This window comes from Hemibagrus wyckioides, linkage group LG20, assembly GCF_019097595.1.
Source record: "Hemibagrus wyckioides isolate EC202008001 linkage group LG20, SWU_Hwy_1.0, whole genome shotgun sequence".
Classification (NCBI taxonomy): domain Eukaryota; kingdom Metazoa; phylum Chordata; class Actinopteri; order Siluriformes; family Bagridae; genus Hemibagrus; species Hemibagrus wyckioides.
This window is the reverse complement of record NC_080729.1, coordinates 2,303,228-2,324,416: the sequence shown is the minus strand read 5'-3', so window position 1 is coordinate 2,324,416 and position 21,189 is coordinate 2,303,228. Positions and strand designations below refer to the sequence as shown.

The 21,189-nt window shown below is 41.9% G+C and overlaps 3 protein-coding genes across 7 annotated transcripts in view; 2 read left to right on the top strand and 1 right to left on the bottom strand.

Annotated features, from left to right (window-relative positions):
- The window catches only part of LOC131371178 (E3 ubiquitin-protein ligase RNF31), a 15,715-nt gene extending 9,856 nt beyond the window's left edge, over nucleotides 1-5,859 (bottom strand). For 2 of the 4 annotated variants that reach the window (XM_058419008.1, XM_058419011.1), the window contains exons 1-11: nucleotides 4,756-4,774; nucleotides 4,004-4,201; nucleotides 3,772-3,918; nucleotides 3,053-3,208; nucleotides 2,897-2,953; nucleotides 2,471-2,621; nucleotides 2,182-2,353; nucleotides 1,545-1,690; nucleotides 1,254-1,399; nucleotides 536-754; nucleotides 152-457 (exon numbers count right to left, since the gene is read on the bottom strand). In XM_058419008.1, the coding sequence (XP_058274991.1) occupies nucleotides 152-457; nucleotides 536-754; nucleotides 1,254-1,399; nucleotides 1,545-1,690; nucleotides 2,182-2,353; nucleotides 2,471-2,621; nucleotides 2,897-2,953; nucleotides 3,053-3,208; nucleotides 3,772-3,918; nucleotides 4,004-4,201; nucleotides 4,756-4,758 (1,701 nt within the window). In that variant the 5' untranslated portion in view covers nucleotides 4,759-4,774. Of the gene's footprint in view, nucleotides 1-151; nucleotides 458-535; nucleotides 755-1,253; nucleotides 1,400-1,544; nucleotides 1,691-2,181; nucleotides 2,354-2,470; nucleotides 2,622-2,896; nucleotides 2,954-3,052; nucleotides 3,209-3,771; nucleotides 3,919-4,003; nucleotides 4,202-4,484; nucleotides 4,682-4,755; nucleotides 4,775-5,771 lie in introns of those variants that run through there. The other 2 variants (XM_058419009.1, XM_058419010.1) reach the window with 2 other exon arrangements.
- A 479-nt stretch (nucleotides 5,860-6,338) lies between these two features.
- buc (bucky ball) lies at nucleotides 6,339-9,770 on the top strand. The gene is made up of 7 exons (XM_058418863.1): nucleotides 6,339-6,470; nucleotides 6,616-6,672; nucleotides 6,864-7,016; nucleotides 7,111-8,607; nucleotides 8,703-8,820; nucleotides 8,914-9,023; nucleotides 9,103-9,770. Exons 2-7 carry the CDS (start codon nucleotides 6,666-6,668, stop codon nucleotides 9,132-9,134), a joined length of 1,917 nt encoding a protein of 638 aa, XP_058274846.1. The 5' UTR covers nucleotides 6,339-6,470; nucleotides 6,616-6,665; the 3' UTR covers nucleotides 9,135-9,770.
- A 2,075-nt stretch (nucleotides 9,771-11,845) lies between these two features.
- Nucleotides 11,846-20,983, top strand: rnf152 (ring finger protein 152). 2 transcript variants are annotated; one of them, XM_058417887.1, is made up of 3 exons: nucleotides 11,846-11,966; nucleotides 12,082-12,177; nucleotides 18,045-20,983. In XM_058417887.1, exon 3 carries the CDS (start codon nucleotides 18,162-18,164, stop codon nucleotides 18,693-18,695), a length of 534 nt encoding a protein of 177 aa, XP_058273870.1. In that variant the 5' UTR covers nucleotides 11,846-11,966; nucleotides 12,082-12,177; nucleotides 18,045-18,161; the 3' UTR covers nucleotides 18,696-20,983. The 2 variants fall into 2 exon arrangements, with proteins under 2 accessions (XP_058273870.1, XP_058273871.1); XM_058417888.1 differs by lacking the exon at nucleotides 12,082-12,177 and having other exon boundaries at nucleotides 11,915-11,966.
- The last annotated feature ends 206 nt before the right edge of the window (nucleotides 20,984-21,189 follow it).

The following is a 21,189-nucleotide window of genomic DNA, read 5'->3' as shown; positions in this document are numbered from 1 at the left end:
GGAGGAAGAGGAGGAGAAGGAAGAGAAGAAGGAGAAGAAAGATGAGGAGGAAGAGAAGGAGGAAGAGGAGGAGAAGGAGGAAGAAGAGAAGGAGGAAGAGGAGGAGAAGGAGGAAGAAGAGGAGGAGGAGGAGGAGGAAGAGAAACCTCACCCTAGAGATGCGGTCCCTGAGCGCCTGCCTCGCCGCTTTCTCACTGTCGCCCCCTGCTGCTAGCCAGGCCTGCTTGGCTTCAGCTCTGGATAAAGGCACTGAGATCTTCTGGACCTGGCTGTGGTGTGCAGCTGTAGTCTGGAGAGGTTTGGGCTCGTGCTGGAACGAGGCAGCCATGGCGCAGATCTCGTCCAGTCTGTGCGGCAACTCCGTCTTCAGCCAATCACACGGTGTCCCGCTGATACCGCCCGAAACCCGCAGACTCGTATACACCTCCTCGGGGCTCACGCCCTTCATCTCGCCCTCCTGAGGAAAAAAAACCAACAGTAAAGAGCATGAAGGAACTAGATCAACGCTCTATTTGCTATTTCAATTCTTACATACTCGGATCAGCTTGATCAGTTTAAGCCCCTCCTCCCGCATCAACTTCTGCCTCTTCAAATCCGGATCCTCAACCGGAGGACTTTTCGGCGTGAAGTCCTTAATCGGGGAAGATGGGAGGGGTTTAGAAGGTGAGGGGGCAGAGTCTGATCTGGCCAGGTCGCACATTTCGCAGCGGGACGACGGCGTGTGGTTGGCGTAAGTGCAGAACTGACAGATCCACTGAGAGAAAAGAAAAGAAAGAGACAAAAAGAAACAACAGGAGGCTATAAATTCACACAGATGGCTGCTTAGCAGGTGTCTCCTCAAGTTAAAAATATAGTTTGCACGTTTGCTCGCGAACAGATAAATGGATATTTGGAACCAAAATAAGTCGGAGAAATGAAGTGGGATTGAATTTGTTAAAGAGATGAAACCGAAATCTTGGCTATAATTTCGCTCAGAGAGGAGAAAAATATAGTCTCATGGGCGTGGTTTAGTTAGATAGATGACAGTCAAGAAGGGAGTAGCCAGAAAAGGGGAGGAGCCTGTCATTCTCAACAGATTGATTGTACTGAAGCTGTTTCAAAGGGTCGGTCTGACTGGATGTCTTGTTTCCAGGAAGTTTTGCTTAAATTTGCATATGTCTGATCAAATTAACTTTAAGCTCCGCCCACAATCCTGAGCGAAATCTGATGTCTCAGAATCTGAACCGTGTTGCAGTGAGACGGTGAGTGAGTACCTGCCCGACGTCAAAGAGTCCAGCAGGAGACGGCGTGGGACGAGAAGGCGTCACAGGTGGGCGTGTGGCCAGACGGGGGCGCTCACACACCTCACACAGAATACTGCTGCCGGAGTTCACCATCGTGCAGCTCTTACACTGCCACTCTAAAACACACACACACACACAGACACACACACATATACACACACACACATACACACACACACACACACAAAGAGAGAGAGAAAAGTAAGCTTCATGCTGAAGCAGAGCGATTTAAGACAAACGATGCACATCTTATGGGCTGACCTGTAATGGTGGACGGCTGTGGAGGATCTTCCTGTACGACCGGGGCAGCTGTGGCCAGTCGAGGGCGCTCACAGGTACTACACAACACCTGCTGCATGGTGTTCACCGTCGTACAGAACGAACAGTGCCACGTGGGAGGAGACGAGCTGCGAGGAAAGTGATAAGAGCGTGAACATTTTCGATTAGCTTTTACTGTGGAACTAGTAATGAAATGCCCATATATAAAAAAAAACACAAAAGGAATGGTGTAAAGTTAGAAAGCAGACATAACATTTATTTAAACAAATATCAAAGGCTAGTCCACTATTACACTCGTGTTGGTGTATTATGCACCAAAAGGAGAAAAAGATCATGTACAGTAGACTCTTGGATTCGACTCTGGGAATCGACTCCTTATGAAACGACTCATTGAATCTAAATCGCTTGATTTTCTGAAGTCGAAATTTTTTTATGTATAATCTATCTATCTATCTATCTATCTATCTATCTATCTATCTATCTATCTATCTATCTATCTATCTATCTATCTATCTATCTATCTATCTATCTATCTATCTATCTATCTATCTATCTATCTATCTATCTATCTATCTATGCGATCTAAACAGTGAACAGCAGACATGAATGTAAATCCCACCTGAGTATTTTGGTGGTTCTGGGGGCCGCCACAGGGACCCTGGTGTGCTTGGCACGAGCGGGGTGCGAGTGATAAAGTCGGTCGCACTCTAAACACAGACGCTGAGAGCAGGTGGTGCAGTGGGACGCCACGTGGAAGATCCCACATATGCTGCAGTTCTCATCACAGACAGCTGTGTACGACAAGTGGAGAGCACTTATGTGTTATCTCCATGGTAAAGGTCAATATTTGTGTGGAAATGCGTTAGAGCTGTTGAATGTGATCTGCTGTGGTCGTGTGTGAGACTCACCTGTCGGCTTGGGGGGTGTGATGGTGGTGGGGACGGACAGCAGTCCCGTCGGCTGAGACGGACACTTTGTGGGCAGGGACACCGTTTCCCACGGCCTCTCACTGGACGGAGATATCACCACGGCGTCTGGGCTCAGTCCGTCATCGTCCTCCTGTTGACACCGACACACACTGATCACGTCACATCCGTCTCTACTTTCATTCTGTTCTCTCTCGTAATGTTAATAAGACAGAAAATCCTCCTCTGCATCCTCCTCTACAGCTTGACCTCTGACTGTTACAGCGGAGACTCCTTTCGTGAACACGAAATAAACATATTTTTAACATTTCAACGGACGTACGAGTCCCTGCGAATGAGCGTTACTATGGAAACGAAACTGTATAGCACATTAATAAAAGCACTTTGAGTGTACATGTGCTTAAATACCTTCTGAGTGAGAGAAGGGATGATGCTCTCAAAGAACTCTGGGTGAGGATGGGTGTCCTGCACACACACACACACACACACACTATAATTATTATTACTATAATAATAATAATAATAATGATGATTATTATTATTATAACAACTCACTACACTGACCTTGATCAGCATGTCCAGCTCTATGCGCAGACTCATGACCTCCAGTGTCACCGATGCCACTTTGGCGACATCCGGCTCCATGATGTTGTCTGGAAAGCTCAGGCCATCCAGCTGCTGATTGGTGTAGCCATAAAGGCATAGGACGGCCCGTCCACCCTGAGAGAGAACGGTCATTCACTTACAGAGCTCTTCTGCACTGTAGGCTCGTCACTGTTGCACCATTTATGTATTATTAGAATTTTTTTTTTTTTTGGCTAATGATTAATAAAAAATTCATTTTTATCCAAAAAATTTAATTAAAAAACTATTTGAAAAAATATAGTGTGTTTGCTTGTTTATTTATTTAATTTTATAAATCATAGAAATGAATTAAAAAATCTAATCATAAAATAAAAATATTGCAAAAAATTATTTTATTATTAATATATTTTTAAAGTTTTTTTTAATTTTATTTATTTATTTAGGTTGCTTTTTATTTTTTGTGGCCTAAAAGTAATTCTAGTGATCAAAAATAAGAACAAGCAGCAAAAACATTCAAAAGCGATACAATAATCATTAATAATTATATACAAATTAAAATAAATATATATAAGCCTTCAGTTGATCAAATAAAATCCATAATAATTTAAAATATTGACAACGACAATTCTGTAATTTACAAATGACCTTTGTTATTGTCATTATCACACAGGAGGAGTGTAGTAGTCAGCGTCACTCACGTGAATAGCGTCCACCGTGGCCTTGAACACGGGGTTGTTGTGTTTCACCGTGCGCCAGTACTTCGGCCGGTTAGGGTTGGTCAAGTTGGAGCCATACTTCTCCAGGATGTTGAGTGCTGTGGACAGTTTCTGCAGTGATGCGATCGCCTGGAAAAGAAAAGAAAAATAAAATCTCCAGCCTTAACTCCCTGACTCTATTCTACCCTTCTAGAAAATTACCCTTCACCCTCACCTCTTTCTTGTCGCTTCCAGCGCTGTTTTCTATCAGCATGGTCTCCGCAGCAATGTAGCGATATTTAGCTGAGGGAGGCAGAGAGATGGTGGCCACAGCGGTCACTGCATTCCTGATGTCCTGCACAGAGCCCGGTCTGGATAAACAAGCCTCGGCCTGGCTCCTGATTTCCTCCAACTGTTCCGACAGCGTCATCGCCTGAAAGTGAAAGCAGCACAAAAAAAGAGACAGCTGAGAATTCTCGCACCCCCATAAGAGTATATGTTTAACAAAGATTTATGACGTCAGAGGTGGCGCTGTCACGAAGGGGATCATTACACAATACAACTGATTCATTGAGAAATGGGTCTGGTGCTTAAATACGACCATAAATCAATTAAAAAGGTGTATTCCACTGATAAAGGGTTAAGTATGCTGTAAATAAAACTGTAAAATGAAGTACATCACAATATACAAAACACACAAAGGTCAAAGAATTTACCTGTAATCAGGAAGTAAACAGTAGATCTACCTCGGAATTACAGTAATTTCCTTTGATCTTGTAAATCCAAATATCTCCACATCTATTGTTAGTTTATTCTGTTTAAATGAATAATGCTAGAATTTTAACCTGAAGCTAAATATTTTAGAATTTAAGGTCCATTAGTTTCCAGACACTTCTGTTTTCTGACAGTGAACGGAAAGTGAAAGCGATCGGTGTTCCACAAACCACGCCTACTGCGTTTTGATTGGCTAATAGTGGATACACTAACCATTCACCAGCACAGAAGGAAGTGTCCAACCGAATCATGTTGTTCGGGAGTCGATTTTGGGAGTCGATTCAACGACGCATTTTCTTTACACCTGCATAGATACAAATGCTTGCTGGAAAATGTTTTTTGAAGAAAACAAAATCGCACTATCATGATTAATAGTGTGACTGACATGAGAACCAGGCACAAATATTACCATTATTAGCAATGTGCTACCGTAGTTTAGAGAACTGACGATTAGCGAATCTATTTAATTGTGAGGGAGTTTTGTCGTACATTTTTTCCACAATATTTACAAAACGCCAAACATTGCTCTGATGTGTGTTCTGTTTTATAAACTCATAGATCAATACTGATAACGGATTCTTATACTTTTTTTATTGCGCAAAAACAGCCGTGTGGAATCGACTCCATAGCTGTTGAGTCGACTCTTGATTGCACCTAAAGCGTACAACCAGAGAATCGACTCTTTTCAGGTTCACCGTGTATTCAGAAGCTTCATTGTCGATTCTCAGTTCTTATCAATGCACAGAATCACAGAGTCGACTCTTTTCAGGTTCACCGTGTATTCAGAAGCTTCAGAGTCGATTCTCAGTTCTTATCAATGCACAGAATCACAGAGTCGACTCTTTTCAGGTTCACCGTGTATTCAGAAGCTTCAGAGTCGATTCTCAGTTCTTATCAATGCACAGAATCAGAGAGTCGACTCTTTTTTTTTGGTATCGACTCCCATTCCTAGTTGGCTTTTACATTTTTCTACATTTTTAATCAAGCTTTTCAGATCATTTGCGCTTTCACAACCCGAGCAACAGAAAGCAGTATCATGTAGGCGTGTTAAACAAGCTATCATAGCTTGTTTTGTTTTCAGCTAGCAAAGCAGCTAACAGACACACACAATGACATTGACACGGACAATGACAGTTATGCGTTCATGCAGTAATATCATTAATAGGACAAATTAAGCTATATAAAAATTCATATGTTAATATAACTCTGTATTTAGAAGTGTCACTTACTGCGCACTCGAATGTTGCTAGTCAGCTAGCTCTCAGGTTTGGATACAGTACGGTGGCTGGTAAGGTACCTTGTATTGTGCGTTTGGGTTAATTACCGCCATCTTCTGGAGGTACATGGACTACATTAATCACAATATTCCCTTTTAAATCACGTATTTTAATCTTATGAATGACTTGATAATTGTATGAAGAAATTATTTTTTTGATGATTAACGCAATATTTATTCCTATATTAAATCCCAAATAGTTTATCCTAAACTTAAATTTAACATATATATTTTTATTGCTATAATAAATAATTATTTGAAGGTTTTTTTTACTTTATTTTTTCATCTACTCAAATTCATTAAAAAAAAATTATGAAAACCCATTTACTGAAACGTAATATGTTGCAGCAGCATGTGCGCGCTGGTCTGCGTTAAAATTACGCATAGCTTCTATTTGCTGTTACAGACTGCGCAAATTCTACGCCGCCAGGTATTAAAACACCCCCTAATTAATCAAGTGTGGTCAAATCGCAGGTAATTACTATGGGGCGGTGCGTTTACGTGTCCGGATGGTGCACACCTGCTGACCTCAGATATGCATCGGAGGGGGCTTATATGGGCTATTTATAGGGTTGAGGAGGTTTGTGTAGAGAGTTTGTTGCTCTTGCTTGGTGCACTTACTTGCACGTTGTGTTCACGTTGCACGTTTAAGGTTAGTTTTTTAATGTAGAAATGTAATTCAAATTTCTTGATGGTCTCAGTGTGTTAGAAATAGTTCATTTTCTCTCTCTCTCTGTGTGTGTGTGTGTGTGTGTGTGTGTGTGTGTGTGTGTGAGAGAGAGAATATTCTTTTCCAGTATATATATAGTCTTGTATCCTGTGTTTGGTTCCAGTCCCCTCACTAAATATGGAAGGTGAGCCTGGTCATGGATTTTAGTGACCACTTTATTTTTGGGATTAATTAATTCAAAGGTTTTCAACTTGATTACAGCCTGTCCCAACACATCTCATTAAACTAATTAGTTAATTAATTAATGGCCCTTTCAGAATTGGGTGCTGACAAAACACTTTTTTTTGACAGTGAGAAATGTTTATCTTTTTCTAGAAGTTTCTCATCCTTCACAATCAGATGTTGAGCAACCAAACCCCCCAGTTAATCACAATAGACCATTTTTCTATGTCCAACCACCATCTCAACCTTACTTCATGTATCAGTGGCCTATGGATCTGTTTGGACAATACGGCTTTCTGGGGCCAGGTAAGAAATCTCATGAGCGTTCACCTCCAAACAATCCACCAATGGTTGTTCCTGACTGATGCTCGCTGTTTTTCTTTCACTTCCTTTCCCTTAGCTTTCCCATTTGGGCGTCCTTACATGCCACCATATCAGTTTATGCAATATCCTGGTTACGTCGTCCCACATGCGCCCATGCAGCCGACCGATTACAGAAGGGTCTCCCCTGTCTTTCCTTCTGTTGCTTCCTACGATCTTCGCTTCCGTCAGCACTTCCAGCAGATGAGTATGCATCGTGAAACCACGTCGTCTGAAGCCCAGACAGAGCCTGGAGAACCGATTAGTAAACTGAAGGACTGCGTGGAAGGTCTTCAGGCATGTGAAAAGTCTGGTGCGGTCAAGGAACCCAACTTGATGTTTTCCTCAACCCCTGCTGTAATCTCCTTCACTCATGAGGTGGACAAGATGAGCTATGGAGATAATGAGTTAAATATAGTGGCCACTTCTCAGATCGATAAGGCACACCAGGATGATTTGATGAAACCGATGACTCTCTGTGACTCTGCCGTGTACGATGTCGAGTCGAGCAAGGGCCAACTAGAGGAGTGCGTGTTGTCTGATGTGCTGCCTCTTGACAGTTCCTCCATTCGTGATGAAAGCCAGAGTCAGGACCAAGATTACAAACGAGGTGATTCAGAGATGCTGTGCTTTCAGAGTGAGAAATCTGGCACCAATCTCCTCAGAAATGGAAGCTGTTCAGCTGAGGTTCAAGACTCTGGAGCTCCCGTTTCTGACTGCAATGGGACGTCTGATCTGTTTGAGGGTAAGACCTCCATCCAAAATGAGAAGGTTGAGAATTTGCCTCCTGACTTTGTAGAGGTTACTGAGCCTTTCTTGCAGATGACCGCAGGATGTGATCTGCCATATCAAATTCTCCGCCTTCCTTGCAATAAGACTACCACTGGTTTGTTGCTTCAGAAAGAGGTTGACCCGTTGCTGTACGTGGAAACTGCTCCTGCTCTGATGCCTTCTAAACACTACACTTTCGGCAGCCCGTACACCCATAACTACTACCCTCAGGTGGTTCCTGCACGACAGAGTGTCCTCAGTCCGTCATTAGATGAGCTGTCCTCCAGGGATGAGATGTTCTCCACTGACGTCGAAGATGATCTAACGTCTGGGCAAGCCTTTGTAGATGGTGGCAAACTGGCAGAAACCGGTGCTGCTCCCGTCTGCTCTGAGACGGATCCCGCGGTTGAAGAATACTCTGTCTGGGCTAAAACGTGTGCCTGCTGTGGAGCAAGCCTTCCAGATGATTACGTCAGCCCTGGAGAGGTGTTGGATCAAAATTGTGAGTTGGAGGAAGATACTGAGGCACCAGGTACTGGTGAAGCTCAGAAAATATTGTTGAGGCAGCATCTATCCAGGCATGGATCATCCCCTTGTGCTCAAGTTTCTAAACACAAAACCAGGAAGGTGCTGGAAGTTGCAGAGCCAAGTGGGCAGGACCAAGACCATGGCAGAGTAGAGTGTGGTGAGCACCACCATCCTGCTGCTAAGGGAGACAAGGGTAGAGGCAAAGGACAAAAGGGTACCCAGTTCAGACCTTACTCTGGTAAGTAGTGCGTTTCTTGTTGATGAGGGTACTTGCTCCTGGTGTGGTGAGTTCTCAAATCTGATTTCATACCTATGATTTTTATTGTCCTTCAGAACACTTTCAGAGAGAATGTCCAGGAGAGATAATGGACCAGGAAAATTGGACCAGCTGCAGTGGCAAGCAGAGATCCAGATCCTGCAGGCCAGCCAATGGTCTTCAAGAAAAAGGCAGGTTCCTTTTTCACTAGATTTAAGATTTTTCATTTTTTTTTTCTATATTCACTCATTTTAAGATTACATTTATTTGAAAACTCCATGAAGGAAGACCTGCAAGAAGAAGGCCTTCTTGCAAGACGTTTGCTCAGCAAAGGCCAAGGAGAAATGAATACGATGACCACAATGAGGCAGAGTTTTCCTACTGCCAAAGGGGCAGAGGTAAGCGCATCATTTTTGCAACAGTTTTGTCTTGAAATATCTTTTAGTAGTTATCAAATTGACTGTTTTTCCTTAACAGGATCCACAAAAAGAAGAGGCACAAGATACTAAGCCAAGATGAGCACTGCTTTAATACTTAAATGTATTACCTAAACACTTGCACTTTGGAATGCACAAACGCATGCGATGATAAATGAGCACGGGTATTGATGTGAAGCATAATAATAATAACGGGGGAAGTGTTGAAAAGGAACGCCTTGCTGCATTTCTAACGCTCACACCACTTCATTTTGAGTGCAGTGCATTCATCTTAACCCTGCCTGAGGATGACTTCTCTGGACCATACCTTGACATGCTAGGCTTATTCCTGTGTACATGTGTAGCTGGATCTGGGAGGTGTAGATCTTGGCCCTGTGCTCGTCAAGGTCTGATTCATCGAACCTATCCTCAGATTTGTTTTTTTTCTCCCCCCCTCCAAGGCTGGGCATTAGAAATGCAGCTGAAATAATAAATTTGGCAGATACCTCGGCGGTCTGGCCGAGCCTAGTCCAGACACGTCGTTTTATTATCGTCCAACCTGTTTTAAACCTGTAATGCAGTGTAATGTTGACGTACAGATGTGTTTCTTTGCACAGTGGTGTCATTAAAATCTTTGCATTGCACGTGAGTGTGTTGTGGTGGTTCTGGAAATGGTTTGGAAAGTCATTTATGGTATGTTGTATGCTTTGCAAATACTGATTAAGGGTGTGTGTGTTTTTTGTAATTGGAAACCAAAGACTGGTTAGTTGGGTTCAACAAATACTAATGAAACTTGCTGGAAAGAACCTACTTTCTTACCTAATTGGTCATTAGGGGATTACTTTTATTTAAATATGATCTAAAATGCATTCCTTCAGGGGTCTGATGTTACTCTATGCATCTATGTTCATTTAAAATCTATTACTTTTCTTTTTAAATGAAGCTCACGGTTTTGTATTAGCTCAGGAATTTGCAGAATGAAGCAAAACAAGTCTGGTTATTATTAAATGTGTCTAATGAATCATCTGATGCAATTATTTTTGTTGTATGTTCTTTTGAAAGACTCCCTACTGATTTGTCATCTCTTCAGCTGAGTATTTGTTGACCAGTGTCCTAGCCACACTAGGCTCATGCCCGAGGATGACACACAGCCCTTTTCTACAAAAGACACTACAAACCACATGCTGGCCTTGGCTGAATGTTTTCAGTCTGGCACACAAACAGGATCCAAGACATTAAGTCAAGGTGACTGATTTCTGTGGTTGTGTCCAGCTTCCTTTTTGTTTTTGTTTTTTTTAAAATGGTTTAATGAATTAAATATCTTGTGGTAGAAATATACTGGCGAGAATCAAGGGGAAGGTGTACAAGACGGTGGTGAGACTGGCCATGCTGTATGGTTTAGAGGGCCAGATTTAGATGGTTTGGACATGTTCAGAGGAGGGAGAGTGAGTATATTGGTAGGAGAATGTTGGACATGGAGCTGCCAGGCAGGAGGCAAAGAGGAAGGCCAAAGAGGAGGAATATGGATGGAATAAATGAGGATATGAAGCCAGTGGGTGCAAGTGTTGAGGATGCAGAAGATAGGGATAGGTGGAGAGAGATTTGCTGTGGAGACCCCTGAAGAGAAAAGCCCAAAGAAGAATGAATGAAATCCGTATAAGCACAAGTGAAATGTAGTGTGATCGTGATGCATTTCTTTGAACTGACTTGTTTACTTCAACCACTAACCCCTGTGTGTGTCAAGTTGATTGTGTAAACACTGCCAGGTACCTGCATGGTGGAGAACCCAAAATATGCCCGCTTGATGAGTGGCTGTCTGATCGTGTCATGTTCCACCATGTGGTGTGTCACTTTGAGTGACAGCTTTGACATCTGGACAATCTATGTTTGACCGTTTCCTCTAAATATATTTGCTTTCTCCTGGGGTCCTGCCAAGCCCCCCCCCAACCCCCCAGAGCTGACGTTAAATACTATATGGTACATGATGTAGCAGCAGTGCTTTACATTATAGCACTTTACTAGTCGCATGTTGTTTCATAACAGCTTTATCCTATTCAGCTGATGAAGGTGTGATTTGTAGGTATGCGTATGCAATTATTCAGACAGCTGTTTGTGATGTGAACTACTGTACAGCAAAGTCGCACAACAAGTGCATATTTTTCTTTCATTCAAGTCACACATGCAAACAATTAATAGAGGCTGTGCCTCATGCCAGAGGGTGGGGCTTTGCTTTGCTTTTATTTAAAGCATTCCTCTGAAAATCTTCAGTGGTGGTTGTCAAGCTTCTTGTTATTCAATATATATATATATTTCTTATATTAACCTCTTTTTTCTTGTATTCTATTTGTACTGTTTGTCACTCAGGTTGTTTTTTGTCATTCTCTGGCATTAAAAAGGTCAGCTTTTATGTGCTTATAAGTTAATTATATGATTAATATATCAACTATTAATTAAACTAATAACTAATTCCCTGAAAAAATATCCAAAATGCATGAACAGAATTAATTTATATTTATGCTTAATTGTAATTAAACAAACACACACACAAGAATTGTTCACAGCAATTGAAAATAAAACTTACAACCTACAAAATTACGAATTATTCTGATTTTCCTTCCCTAATTGTATGACATGCAAGAAAAAATGTCCAACAAGCAATCTTCGTTGTTAATATGTTCATTAAATATGGAAAATCGTTCTGAAACAAACAAGCGAAATAAATAAGTGACCTGAGGCAGTCGCCGTTTGGATTATTCGTATTTGCTGTCGCCCTTGTCGCTCAAGAAATCCTCGCTTCTGATTGGCTGAGGGGCGGGCGCTCGTGAACGCCCACGGAACTGTCAAACCAAGGAGCGCGTGCTGAAAGGCAGCGCGAGCCTTTTATCCAAGACGCACGCGACACAACGCGTCCCTCACGGAGCTGAGGTAAGTCTTCAATAACGCGTTTCTCAAGAAACTATAAATCTTTAACGTGTTGTGTTTTTTATTGTTGTTGAATTGTGTTATTTCTTCATTTTAAGTGTTTGTTATTTCTGTGTAGTGAAGGTACCGTAAGGGAAAGAAGGGAAAAAACAAATTCTTTACACAGAGGGAGAGAGAGAGAGAGAGAGAGGTGAGCGCGAGCTGATTCAACATGGTTTGTATTGTTTATTCATTTATTTATTTGGGGTTTTTTTTTTGGAAAATTTGTAATTCCTAATAGTATGTCCATGAATGTCTAGTGTACATAATAGGTGCTTTTTAAATAAGCTTTCTGTTGTATTTAGTTGTAGAAATCTGCCGAATTTATAAGCTTGCAAGAGAAATAGCGATCCTCATACACCGCCATTAAAAAGTGTAGTATTTATATATATATCTAAATATATTTGTCCTCTTGTGTTTGCAGCTTAACCTTTCACAGTAACAGTAAAAAGTGTGAAATGCAGGACTTTGTACTCATATGAAGATTAGGCGTTAGCTCACACTGGACTGATTAACTCAGTGTTGTTTAGACTACAGCAACATTCCTGTATATCTGTTTAACAAAGCTTCCTGATTTACACACAAGATCACATTCTTAACACTAACACATGCTCTAAACCTGCTCCTGAGTCCATATCGGTACGTTAGGTGAGTGGAAAACCCTCCCAAACATACACTATATTGCCAAAAGTTTTGGGACGTCTACCTTTACCTGCACATGAATGTAATATGGAGTTGTCCCACCCTTTGCAGCTTCAACTCTTCTGGGAAGGCTTTCCACAAGGTTTAGGAGTGTGTTTATGGGAATTTCTGACCGTTCTTCTTTAGAAGCACATTTGTGAGGTCAGGCACTGATGTTAGATGAGAAGGTCTGTCTCACAGTGTCCGCTCTAATTCATCCCAAAGGTATTCTATGGGGTTGAGGTCAGGACTCTGTGCAGGCCAGTCAAGTTCCTCCACACCAAACTCACTCATCCATGTCTTTATGGACCTTGCTTTGGTCACTGGTGTCCAGTCGTGTTGGAACAGGAAGGGGTCATCCCCAAACTGTTCCCACAAAGAGCATGAAATTGTCCAAAATGTCTTGATATGAAGCTGAAGCATTAAGAGTTCCTTTCACTGTAATTGACTGATATTTAGTCAGCATTTGTAGGTGAATGGCTGTTAAATTCTCACTTCTGATTGGTCAGAATTCATTAATTAATTGATCGATTAAGTTTCAGTTATCGGTTTCTATAGCAACAGTTCATTTTTGGCTAGCGATTAAAAAACATTGTGTAATCAGGAGATATCTGTTTAACATTTATGGAAGGAGTCTCCAGAATGAGGGGATGCAAATGCACATCATATCGATCTATCGTAAGCAAAGAATCTTGAATTTTTTCAGTGTGAATGGAAAGAAAAGCTTTCATGAGACTGCAATTTGATGAAAACTGAATCTTATCACATTTTTTGCTCGAAGATTAGCGCTGACGTTATCTCAACTGAAAGGAAGCTCCATCAGATGTCAGATTGATTGACCACAGGTCAGCTGTGATGTACTGATTAAGGCTGTAAACTCTGAATTATTTAAGAGATTGACAGAAACTACAATCAAAGTAAATGATAAGTGTGTGGATGTGTGCATGTGGGAAGTCATGTGCCGTTTGTTTTCGGACCTTTATTTAGCTTCTTGTCCAGGGTCAGAGGACTTAGCCTTGTGGAAATAAGGGCCCCAAACTGCCATGCTGTGATGTAAACACCATCTGGATATCTGTTTGCTTGGACAAACTGAATGAAAACGCTTCCAGGTGCCGCTTCTTCTAGGTAAATGAATCACCGGCTTTAATAAGGCCGTGCATGACTTCCCGAATCCTGGTGAAGACGATTCATCGTTCTCGTGGATGTCTGAAGTGACTTCTCCTCTCATTTTTACTCCTCTCTTTTCATCTGGTGTTGACAAATCCCCCCGCCGCGGCTCCATCTATCCAGCCGATGGGCTGATACAGCATCCGGCTGATAGTCTGCTCGCTGCTTTATTGTCTTTTCTTTCAAGATGACAAATAATGGTTGACATTGTAGTGGAATATTTACCACATTTTCTTTTAGAATTCTATTTTATTAATATTAAGCGAGATTTGATGTCTCGGGTCACCTCATTGTGCGTTTTTTTGTGCGGCCAGTCACCCTAGGATTTTATGAATTTATTTGCTGAATGCATGACATTAGCTGTGTTAGCTGTGTGCTTTTCACACATGGATGACAAAAATGGTGGCTATTAATGGGCAGTGATTAGGGAAGAAAAAAAAATAATAAAAGGCAGCAGGCTTTTGTGCCACGGACTGCCTCGGTCAGCGAAAAAATGAGAGATTGATGTGGGTAGAAGAGTGAGAACTCCAACCAAGGGCAATGCGATAAGGTCAAAGATTTCACATGATTTAATAAAATGACCCACAGGACAAACTGGTGTAGAATTTTTCCCCCCTTTTTGCTGTTGAGTGCTGTATCAAAGTGGACAAGAGTCAAAGTCTTTGATCAGATAAGATGGCATTTCCAAGGCTTCTCCCCTCGGCAATGTCTTCTGTAACGCAACACACACACACACACACCGTTTTGGGAGCACTGAGCTGAGCACACTCATGTACCAAACAAAATATGTGGCTTGTGTAAACAGTTTCATACAGTGTGTAGTTTTTATTCTAATGAAGCTGCAGATTTGCCATCATGGACAGCTCACCACCATAGCTCATTTGTTTACAGATCCACTATCTGATGTCTCTCTAGTTTTTTTTTTAAAGATTTCTTAAGGTTGAAACAGCTTTGGGATAAATACCACTGAGCTGTGTCCTAATCCAAACACTATTCAGGTTCACACTGACTGAAGTCTAGCTCTGAGCCATAAAACCCAATTCTTCTAGAAACCCTTTTTACTCTTTATTTAAAATCTGTCCAGTCCACTCGTTTTATTGCGCTTAACCACAGTAGTCATGGATTTTTTATAAATAAAACTTCAAATTGGAGCCTGTACTCCATCGCTTCTGTCACACAACATAACTTTCCCTGTGAAGCCGACTCTTTACTAGTTTGTACTGGCCGCTGTGACGTAATTGTGATGTCGGCACAAAAAGGGTCTATATGTCAGCGTTTTGGGCAGAAATTGCACTCAAATTACTTATCATGTCTTTTTGGGCTGGAATTATAGTCCAATTGGTTGCACAGTGGCATTTTGGGGGGAAAAATAGTCTGGTAGGTTACTTGGTGACATTTTCAACAGGAACTTGGGTCAGACGGTCTACAGAGTGGTCAGAGACTGGAGCTCTAGACCCTCTTACTTTAGGCCAAAGCTACAGCTTCAAAAACATGCAGTGATGCACTATATTGCCAAAAGTTTTGGGACACCCCTCCATATCATTGAATTCAGGGGTTGGGCTTGGCCCCTTAGTTCCAGTGAAAGGAACTCTTAATGCTTCAGCTTCATACCAAGACATTTTGGACAATTTCATGCTCCCAAATTTGTGGGAACAGTTTGGGGATGACCCCTTCCTGTTCCAACATGACTGCACACCAGTGACCAAAGCAAGGTCCATAAAGACATAGATGAGTGAGTCTGGTGTGGAGGAACTTGACTGGCCTGCACAGAGTCCTGACCTCAACCCCATAGAACACCTTTGGGATGAGAGCGGACACTGTGAGCCAGGCCTTCTCATCCAACATCAGTGCCTGTCCTCACAAATGCGCTTCTAGAAAGGGAATGGTCAAAAATTCCCATAAACACACTCCTAAACCTTGTGGAAAGCCTTCCCAGAAGAGTTGAAGCTGTTATAGCTGCAAAGGGCGGGACAACTCCATATTACATTCATGTGCATGTAAAGGTGGACATCCCAAAACCTTTGGCAATATAGTGTAGTTCAATATATCACACAGACCTTACCATCATTAATGAGGTGAAATGCCATCATCACTCTCAATCTGACCTCTTTCAGGCACTCACAGCATACTCACAGGTATGCTGTGAGTCTCATAACCAGTGAAGCCTTGAAGGGATTTTTTCTGTTCATGAGACAATTGCAGATTTAATTACATTATTAATTACTTTTCTCTCAGGGGATGGTGGCAGAATAATTGTTGATGAAGAGGCCCTCCTTCGGTTTGATCCCTGGAGAGGGGAACCTGATTTATGTACCGTGTTATTACAGCAACAACTCTTTCGTCTTATGTCATGGCTGCTTGAGCGAGTTATTAACACTAATCCACTTCGTGTTACATTCGAGGTGGTGTTCACTGCTGTGCAGGTTACAGCTCGTCATTTTCTGCTAGGTTGTGAGATGGGAAGATCTCATTAGGTAACTTTTTGGTTTGGCTTTTGTCGCACTGGAAAAAGTTCTTTTCATATTTTCATGTGAATAATTGTCCCTTTTTGTGGCGAGTGTTATGGCAAGCAATTAACATACCATAATAGCTGTGTGGTTCCTCAAGGCGGTGTTTGTCCTCTAAACAGTTTTACATGGCGCTCAGTAATAGATGCTTCGGGTCGTGAAAAGCGTTGAAAAATCCACAGCTTTTGTTTGTGTTTTGCATATTAATCTACTGGTTATGCATCTTAATTTGGAGCTATTATATTTCATTTATTCAAAGGTTATTAACCTTCATTATAGACGGGATTTAACAAAACTATGTTCTCAAATCTAGCAGAACAAAAATATTCAGTCATTGATATGATGAAGTTCTACTCCACTGTTCGCTGTCAGAGGTAAAGCTTTAAGCACACTATATTGCCAAAAGTTTTGGGACGTCTGCCTTTACATGCACATGAATGTAATATGGAGTTGTCCCGCCCTTTGCAGCTATAACAGCTTCAACTCTTCTGGGAAGGCTTTCCACAAGGTTTAGGAGTGTGTTTATGGGAATTTTTGACCGTTCTTCTTTAGAAGCACATTTGTGAGGTCAGGCACTGATGTTAGATGAGAAGGTCTGTCTCACAGTCTCCACTCTAATTCATCCCAAAGGTGTTCTATGGGGTTGAGGTCAGGACTCTGTGCAGGCCAGTCAAGTTCCTCCACACCAAACTCACTCATCCATGTCTTTATGGACCTTGCTTTGGTCACTGGTGTGCAGTCATGTTGGAACAGGAAGGGGTCATCCCCAAACTGTTCACACAAAGCAATGGGAGCAAGAAATTGTTCAAAATGTCTTGGTATGAAGCTGAAGCATTAAGAGTTCCTTTCACTGGAACTAAGGCCCCAAGCCCAAAAAAAAACAACCCCTGAATTCAATGATTTAGAGGGGTGTCCCAAAACGTTTGGCAATATAGTGTAAGTTTGCACTTTCTGTTTTTTTCTCCTGTCTACACTTTACATGCATAGATTCAGTTGAAACCACATAATTTGCCTTTTATGGAAATCATAAAATGTTATAAAACAGCTTTGTTTCGGCTGCAGGCAGAGCTTATTTAAAGGGCCAGAAGAATTAAAATATATGCCTGATAGAAAAGCCATAAAGATCTATAAAAACACAGGACTTGCATTTCCAATTTGTCCATTTATATCTTTGAAATGAAGTCATTATTAAAAGTTATGAATTGCAAAGTTAAATCAGAAATGTCAATCAGTCCTCTAACAATTTATGGTTTAGAAAAGCCCAATATGTGCATGATGTTTTTGTTGAAGTCCAGACAGCTGTCATTTCTGATAGATCTCGTCATCCTTGGATTAGAAATACCTCGCCTTGACAAGTGGTCACATGCTACTATGCACATCTTCATACTCGTTCTCAAAAACAAAATTGTGTTGGTCTGTTGTGTCGTAATGAGACAACCTTGTGGCCTAAACTCCAGTCTTAAATACAGCCCCAGGCTCTCTGTAGCCATATTGGGTGTCACCAGCTGCTATTTTCTCTCACATATCCTGTTAAACATCTAGGTGATGTGTTTATGTGTTGCGTACTTGGCAGGAGGCAGAGAGTAAGCTTGTTCCAGCATAAGATCATAATGTTTAAGATTTAGTTTGGATTAATAATGACACTGTTTTAATGTAAACCCTCTGTCTTGCTGTTTTTCCCCCGCAGATGCAGCCAGATATGGATTAAAAGTCCAAGCTTGAGATTTGACCATGTGGATCTTAGACGTGTTTCTGCGCTTGTCATACTGAGTTTGTATTGAGGATTCAGCAGCTGAGGTGTACAATGGAGATGTTCTCGAGAGCAGAGTGTCAGATCTGCTTTAACCCGTTCAGCCCTCGACGGCGGCCCAAACTTCTCGAATGCAGACACACGTGCTGCTCGGCATGTTTGCAGCAGATGGTGCTGAATCACAGGGAAGTCTGCTGCCCCTGGTGCCGCCATGTCACCCATCTCGGCGGCCTCTCCGTGTTCCAGCTCCCGGATGATCCGGAAGCACTCTCGGCCATCACCTTGGCACACGCACCTCTTTTAGTCCGACTGCCCGATAGCAGCTGCTTCCTGCTGCCTCTGTCAGCGGACGAACATGCCTACCGATACAGCTACAAAAACGTGGACGGGACAACGCAACCTGAACACCTCACAGCTGGAGAGGAGGAGGAAGGGGTAGCAGGGAGAGATGTGACAATGAAAAGTTCAGCCTGGTCCAGGTTCTGCACCGTCCTCCTGGTAGCCATCATCCTCATCTTCCTCCTGGCAATCGTCCTGCACAACATGTCTTGCGTGTCCAAACGCTTCAGCATCATCTCCTGTGGGTGAACGACGAGTCTGGGAGTCACCCTACACACTATTCCCCACAAAGAAGAAGGTAAAGGATTTCAGACTTGGTTCTGTTATGTAAACAACACGGGACAAGTTTCTCACAGTCATTGGCTCTGGTGTGGATGTGTTTCAAACTGCAGTTGTACTACACAGGGAATAAACCAAAACCACATGCCCTGTTGTCTAAATGGGGAACATAAACTCTATTTCAGAAACCTCACCATTATCAAAACACTCTTGATGTGTACCAAATCACACATCCTATACACTATATAGGGTCATTTCTGAAAGCTCACCATTATACAGTGGGAATGGCTGAATCCCAGTTCCAAACCACATACCTTATTCACTATACAGGGAACAAACAACATTTAATACTTACTGTTTACAATCTAGACTACATAATGCATCAAGTTCAAGCACAAAGGTGGATTGTGGGTATTTTGTACCTGCCTGGTTACACTGGACACTGGTTACACTTTGTCATCTGAGTGGACTGGACAAATGAGTTCTCTGGGTAAATGAGTGCACTGGGAAAATAAGAGCACTGGACAGATGTAGTGAGCATGGTGTGATTTTGGACCTATGGTGCGTTTCGCTTTGTATCTGGATGAGGAGAGCGGGTTTGTATGAAGATGGATATAATAAAAGCCAATAAGAGACTGTTTCCTGCTGAGTGGCAGGAGTGTAAAGTACATTTTTTTTGTCTGTTTGGGTTTGGATGTGTTCTTATAAAAATTTTTTTAACCAGTTTACAGTTAAAGGCCAAGATTAATGCAATGTTTTATACTGTAATGTGGTAGCATTGCGATTGTGATGATTTTTAAATGTAACATGACTTTAAGCAGGTTTTCATGTATTCAGTGTTGGAAGCCAGACCTGTTTTTAAATACATCGATCAGGCATACCATTATGACCACCTGCCTAGTGTTGTGTTGGTCCCCCTTTTGCTGCCAAAACAGCCCTGACCCGTCGAGGCATAGACTCCACTAATCCCTGAAGGTATGCTGTGGTATCTGGCACCAAGATGTTAGCAGAAGATGCTTTAAGTCCTGTAAGTTGGAAGTGGGGCCTCCATGGGGGGCATAAAGGATACTTACAGGACATAAAGGATCATTGTGATAGATACTGACCACTGCAGAGTGGGAACACCCCACAAGAGCTGCAGTTTTGGAGATGCTCTGATCCAGTGGTCTAACCATCACAATTTGGCCCTTCATCAAACTCGCTCAAATCCTTACGCTTGTCCATTTTTCCTGCTTCTAACATCAACTTTGAGGACAAAATGTTGACTTGCTGCCTAATATATCCCACCCACTAACAGGTGACATGATGAGGAGTTACTCAGTCTCATTCACGTCACCTCTCAGTGGTCATAATGTTATGGCTGATCGGTGTATACAAGCAATTAGTTTTTTTAAGATTTGCATAGTGTGTAATAAAATGGAGTTTAAGTGAAAGTTAGAAAATAAACTACAGCTAAGTGTGTAGAATGAGTTGATAAGTTTAAAAAGCTGTCTTAACAGTAAATTTGACAAAAAAGGGGCTTGTCATAAAAAAAAAAATAGAGGAGGATTAGAAGAAATATTTTATACTGAATCACACACACATTATATTTCCAAAAGTTTTGGGACACACCTCCAAATGATTGAATTCAGGGGTTGGGCTCGGCCCCTTAGTTCCAGTGAAAGGAACTCTTAATGCTTCAGCTTCATACCAAGACATTTTGGACAATTTCATGCTCCCAACATTGTGGGAACAGTTTGGGGATGACCCCTTCCTGTTCCAACATGACTGTACACCAGTGACCAAAGCAAGGTCCATAAAGACATGGATGAGTGAGTTTGGTGTGGAGGAACTTGACTGACCTGCACAGAGTCCTGACCTCAACCCCATAGAACACCTTTGGGATGAATTGGAGCGGAGACTGTGAGCCAGGCCTTCTCGTCCAACATCAGTGCCTACAGTTGAAGCTGTTATAGCTGTAAAGGGCGGGACAACTCCATATTACATTCATGTGCATGGAAAGGCAGAAGTCCCAAAACGTTTGGCAATATAGTGTATCCTGATTGCTGGATTTCCTCTTTCAGCCCTGCCACGTTTTTTAACTAATAACATTTTTTTAGATGTTCTTGTGAAGTGTATAATAAATGACCTGGGTGTTGAGTCATTCCTCTGGCTGTTTATTAGAACTGAATTTATATAATGCTGAATTCTGGATTCTGTTTGATCCGAAGGCTAGTGCAGTGCAACTTCAGAAACTATTTTTTATTGTGACTTTTAGTGAAAAGGGTTTGGGATTTAAGAATAAAAATAAAAATAAAATAGCACCATTGAACAAATCCAGCCTGTTTAGTGCAGTTTTTGGACAAGCTTGGGCAGCCATGACAGTCCTTTCTTTTGTAGCAACTGTTAAAAATGGACTCGAAGGTCAGGAGTTATTCTGTAAATTCACACTTTACGCTGAGAAAGGATTGATAATTTGTCCAAA